Source organism: Adelges cooleyi, unplaced genomic scaffold (genome assembly GCF_023614345.1).
Source record: "Adelges cooleyi isolate 19-005CV unplaced genomic scaffold, UGA_ACOO_1.1 ACOO_flye_CR_arks_rails_tigmint_CR_PRNA_784, whole genome shotgun sequence".
Lineage (NCBI taxonomy): Eukaryota > Metazoa > Arthropoda > Insecta > Hemiptera > Adelgidae > Adelges > Adelges cooleyi.
In genome coordinates this window covers 2,340,602-2,346,004 of record NW_026096496.1, presented here as the reverse complement: position 1 = coordinate 2,346,004, position 5,403 = coordinate 2,340,602, and the positions used below count along the sequence as shown (strand labels likewise).

The following is a 5,403-nucleotide window of genomic DNA, read 5'->3' as shown; positions in this document are numbered from 1 at the left end:
GTCCGAGATTTGATTATTGGATATTCTTAAATGTATGCAGGTTTAATATATTAGTTAAAAAAAACTTGCATCGCTCGTGGGGGGTTGGGAAATCGGTGTAATTTAAATTTGAGACTGCAGTGGCATTCCAAATAAATATTTCTTATAAATTTCAACGAGGTCGATCCTTTTCCTCAGAATTCTTATTTCGAGCGTATTTCTATTAAAATGAAGACAATTTAATTTTCAAATATCGATGCGACAATAATTACTAGAGATATAATTTTGAGCTATTATTAAAAATCAGCTGCTTTCGTTAATGTTATTGAACACCTTCTGATATGTGTATAACTGTTGTAATCTTATTTATAACTCGTATAAATATAAAAACCGTTCGTCGTCGTCAGAACAGCTAATAGTTGATAATTTAAAGATATAATCTATACTATATTAAATATAAATTACACATATTAGGGGTATTGATACGAGTCTATAAGGCGAAGATTTTAATGGGCCATTAACTGGAGGGCAAAGGCTGTCCCCTGGTCTTTGCTGTGGTTTCGCTAGATAGTAAATGGGGACAATGGAGTTTTATGGATTTAAAAAAAAAATTATTTGTGGTTAAATTTCTATTTTGGAACAAGTAAAAATACGAAAAATTTAACGTATTATAGTATGACAATTTGTAAATGAATTATAAATACAAAATAAAATAGCAAAAAAAAGCCGCTTGCTAACTTGGTCAGGTATGTTGAAAGGCATACCGGCTCATTCATGTTTTCGCCTATAAAAAACAAGCGTTGTACACATCGGGTCGTTTATGTTAAAAAACATACAACCGTTGTAAGCACGCAAAAAAAGCTAACAAATCGACGTTAAGTACAATTGACTTGGACTTATGAAATGGGAATCAATGTGGTTTTGAAGCTTCGCCACCCAAAGCTATACTTACTACTGCGGTCGCAAGTACCAGAAAAGCGTCAAGTCAGTCAACAGACAATAACCTGTTATAATCTTTCGTCTAACTCGATATCTAAACTTGATTAAGTGTTAAAACGACTAGTTTTCAAGGAGACAACTTAAAAAAACTAAATAAATCACACTCCGCAAGTACATACCAATCCGAATACACCGAAAATGTCTATTATAGATCACTTATTATACTATTTGGTGATATTTATTCGTCGACTAACTTTTAATACATAGACAATTTAAATTGGCAGTCAGTGGACAATGGTTTCGATGTAGCATTGTAAATATTTTGTTTTTGATATGGTAATTAGAAAAATATATAATGTATGCTTTTTTGTACATACTGCATACCTTTCTAACTTCTGTATTTAAGCAAACCACCGTAGGCTCAAAATGAACACACAAATTAATATTAATAATTATTAATTAGTGACTAATTATTGTTGTGTATTAAAATGGTTAAAATAAAATGTGTAATTGATATTTCTTGAACCACTTATCTTAACTCCATTTATTTTCCAACCAGTTAAACTGTACAAACACTTATTACCTAATTTACATTTGAAATTGAACTAAAAAAAATAAATACAGCTAGGTACAGTCTAATTAAGATTTTAACATAAATAAAATATCCTAATTATTCAATTTATACAATTATATTAATGCCAGCTAAGAAGGTATTGTTCACAATGATATTGTTTATTTTTTGTCTTGACCAACAATATCTATTTTATAACCTACTGGTCGATACTTTAGTCCTTCTCTCTCTCTCCCTTTAAAATCGAGAAAAACTAAAAATGTACACATAATGAACTTGCCATAATTTTAGGCAAGAAATATTTTTTTTGAAACATAGTTCAATCTAGCTTCCAACAACTTGGGTGGGATATTCTACATACATAGAGACATAATATTAAATAAAAAACAATAGAACTATGAATTTTATTAGAAAATAAATTAAAATAATATGTTATGCGTAGTTCTGAAATACGAAATTTGAAAAATTCAATTTCTTACAACTTCTAGCAAAATTAAGTCTTCATTACCAAACTTTTACCAGATGTTCTATATACATATAAGTAAGTGCTGTACAAAATTACAGATTTTTGCCTACAACTTTTTAGGGCTTGAACTCAAAATTCTGTAATTTGTACATCACTAGTGGAAAAGGGTGTAGTTTTAAATAAAAATCCTATTAGTATTATTTTTCATAATTTTATTTTATGTGGCAAATTTCTATTATCTTAATCTAATATCTTTATTTTAATATGGTTAATTATAATATAATATAATTATATTATAAATTTGTCTTTAGAACCAAGAGTTCAAAAAGCTTACCCATAAGAGGTAACCCAGAAATTGTACAGTAATTTATAATATTAGTGGGGTTACCTGAATTGAAAATTGGTGTTATTCTGCTTATTTTATACTTTTTGTAGGCCATTTTTTTTATAATTATAAAGAGCTTTTAGTTTTCCTGGCACCCACTGGGGAAAGTTATAACTTGATAAGAGCATAACTTGAACTTTTTATAATTTAAAATTTGTTTTTATATATTTTACTTTTTACCTCAAATAATGTGTTAAAAAATTAATAATTTTAAATTATAATTTTCCTGTGGTCAAAATAATTTTACATTGTGTCCATTAAGTTATTTATCATACAATATAAATAATATTATATGCACATCGGTAATTTTTTTAGTCAGTAACGGGCACACCGGCTGACATCGATTCTTCGATTTCACATTCGTTTGTGCCTCTTCGGATCTTGAACATTCCCTTATCTCCCCAGTTTTCATTCCACGAGTTCACCAACAGCCAGTATGGAGTTTCTTTCTCCACGCCCCATCCAATCAACTTCACGGAATGACCTCCTAAGTACGAAGCATTTTCCGATTTTTCATAGACACCTAATTATTTTTTAAAATGATTCAATAAGTCCGCATGAGTCAATAAGTTGTCCATCTACATTTACCCGATTTGTAATTGACGAAATCGTCGTAGACTTCAAAAGTCGCTTCTACCGGACCGTAAGCCAACATTTCTTCTTGGATGGTATCTATTGTAAGGTAGTACGCCCCGTAGACTACATTTATGTTTAACAAAGAAAAACCCGTCGAATTACAACGAAGATGTATTACTGTTGTTAACAAAAAATAATATATTACCATATCTGTGGTCTTTCTGGTAATCGATTGTTGTGTTTCCGTAACACTTTCTAGTGCACCTGTGGTTCTCCTCCATCGGTTGACCCCGACAAGAACCTTCTTGTTCTGCCGGAACACCGTGAATACAAGGTGGAACTAAGTATGGCTGACATCCCTTCAAGAAAATGCACGTTTTAGTTAGCAAAACCTTGTAATGCAATTAGCTTTCAAATCTCAAACAGAGATTTGAGACGCAAAATAATATTAACTTTAAGTGTCTCGCCCTTCTCCTTTATCGTGTGCCCAATTTTAATTGACAAAGATAATTAAAAAAAAAAACAACGTTTTTAATTAAATGGAACTTCGAAAATAAAATGTAATAAAAAATGTATCCAAATAAAATTCCAGTCAAATCATTCTATAAACAAGTGTTCAGTGTATTTCCTTATAAACATGGCTCGGAAGTTGTATCATTTATAAATTTGTTTTGGTAAATCATAGAACGTATCAGGTAAGATACAACTTTGTTTCATTGCATAATTTTTTTTAATACTAGTCAATAAATTTATTTATAATTTATCGTTTATTATCCTTATAAATCTATCAACAACATATGGTAACATTAGGTAGATTTTATTTATATTTGAGATTAAAACTCCTCGTGTCTGCACCAGTGTGACATCTGGTACGGTTCTACGTTTAATTTTTAACTGATCAAATATATCTATATTCCATCTTAACATGCTGTTCGATTATTAATTTTTGTTACCCTAATAATGTTTAGCGTATCACATATTATAATTAAAAATATCAAGTCTTTAGTCTAGGTTTAGTAGTGGACATGCTATTAATTACTAGTTTAAGCTTTTATATATCTTCATTAGATACTCATTTACCTGTTTGCTGTCATAGTCACCACCAGTGACGATACCGTTCGTACTGAAGTAGTTCCACGCCACCATGGGTGTCCCTCCGCCACATCCGGAGCCACCCGAAGTACAGCAAAACGCCAGTTCTTCGGCCGACAACAGCTCGTTAAATTCACCGTTTGTGGCAATGCACAGCCGATCGGAAAACGCACCAGTAGTGCCAAAAGCCTGTTGAAAATAAAGATTTAAATACTGTCGGTATTGTAGGTACCTATTAGACATGTGCGTGTCCTCGTGCTGTCCAAATATTTACCCAACATGAACCACAATTTCCTTGGTCGCGAACCATGCCGATCGTTTTACAATGCTTCCATTTTTTTCTGGCGTCGAAATTTTCGGGAATGTAGAATATGGAATTGTAGTTGGGATCTTGGGTCTTGAATGGACCGTTGGCTGCAGCTTCTACACCGTGAGATCCCAATAACCCTTTTAAATATTCGATAGGAGTATCGGGAGGAAAATTTTCTCCTGCCTAAAAACGTTTCGTAATAAGTACACTACTGAAAAAAAATGTAGCTAATCATTCAATAGTTTCAATAGTCGATAAATCTCTAGAAAATCCTAAATAGAGTACAAATTTATATATTGTCTAATATTGTAGTTTAGCAGTAACAAAAATGTTTTCAATAAGAAAATTAAAAAATAATATATCAGTTATTTTAAGAGAAAACTGGTGTAGGGCTTTAAAAGAATCACCAAGTATATACATATATTTATATTTTAAATGTTAATCATTAGACGATTTTTAATTATTACTATTTATATGTTAGTTACCTTCCATGTCGATATTTCTCCATTTAGTTTATTGATGTAATCTGGTTGAAGAAAATGCACCTGTTCCGTTAGGTAAGCACTAAGCAAAATCACAGACGATAACATTAAAAGTCTAGCCATCGTTGCAAGTAGGTATACTAATAGAAAAATGTATCAATAAAAAATATAACCCCTAAAAAAACTGTAATATTCGGTGTAGGCAGGCGATCAAACATACATTGAGCTCAATAGCGATACATTTTTTGATTTATATAACATCAAATATGATAGTGTAAGTGTGTAAGTACAGTCATCTTGTTACAAAGATAAAAAGCTACTGCTCGAGTAGGTTGTAGCAGTACTTAATTTGATAGATTATTATTAGAATTTGGTGATATAAAAGCCTTCAGAAACATATCAACATAGATTAAGCAAAATTATAAGTAAGTAGGTACCTACGCAAAACGTCACAATAACTCAAAGAACGAGTAAAAAACTTCACTTTTCATCTTCAAATAAAATATTTTATATGCTAAATCACGCTAGTATAGATGGGCTGATACTATAGAAAAGTTAGACTTCAAACGATCTAGCAGAGAAGCGTGGAACCTTCTTCGAAAA

At 31.1% G+C, this 5,403-nt stretch overlaps 1 protein-coding gene across 1 annotated transcript; it reads right to left on the bottom strand.

Moving 5' to 3' along the window:
• Positions 1 to 1,602: 1,602 nt before the first annotated feature.
• On the bottom strand, positions 1,603 to 5,065 carry LOC126845377 (cathepsin B-like). The gene is made up of 6 exons (XM_050584034.1): positions 4,804 to 5,065; positions 4,283 to 4,501; positions 3,997 to 4,197; positions 3,122 to 3,275; positions 2,929 to 3,039; positions 1,603 to 2,863 (listed from the first exon to the last, which is right to left on the bottom strand). Exons 1-6 carry the CDS (start codon positions 4,921 to 4,923, stop codon positions 2,652 to 2,654), a joined length of 1,017 nt encoding a protein of 338 aa, XP_050439991.1. The 5' UTR covers positions 4,924 to 5,065; the 3' UTR covers positions 1,603 to 2,651.
• Positions 5,066 to 5,403: the final 338 nt, after the last annotated feature.

Excerpts from the sequence above, each read along its gene's own strand:
- LOC126845377 (XM_050584034.1), bottom strand. The coding sequence starts at position 4,923 with ATGGCTAGACTTTTAATGTTATCGTCTGTGATTTTGCTTAGTGCTTAC. Across the intron at positions 4,198-4,282 it reads GAAATTGTGGTTCATGTTGG|GCTTTTGGCACTACTGGTGC; the intron begins GTAAATATTTGG and ends TATTTTCAACAG. Across the intron at positions 3,040-3,121 it reads CCAGAAAGACCACAGATATG|TCTACGGGGCGTACTACCTT; the intron begins GTAATATATTAT and ends ACATAAATGTAG.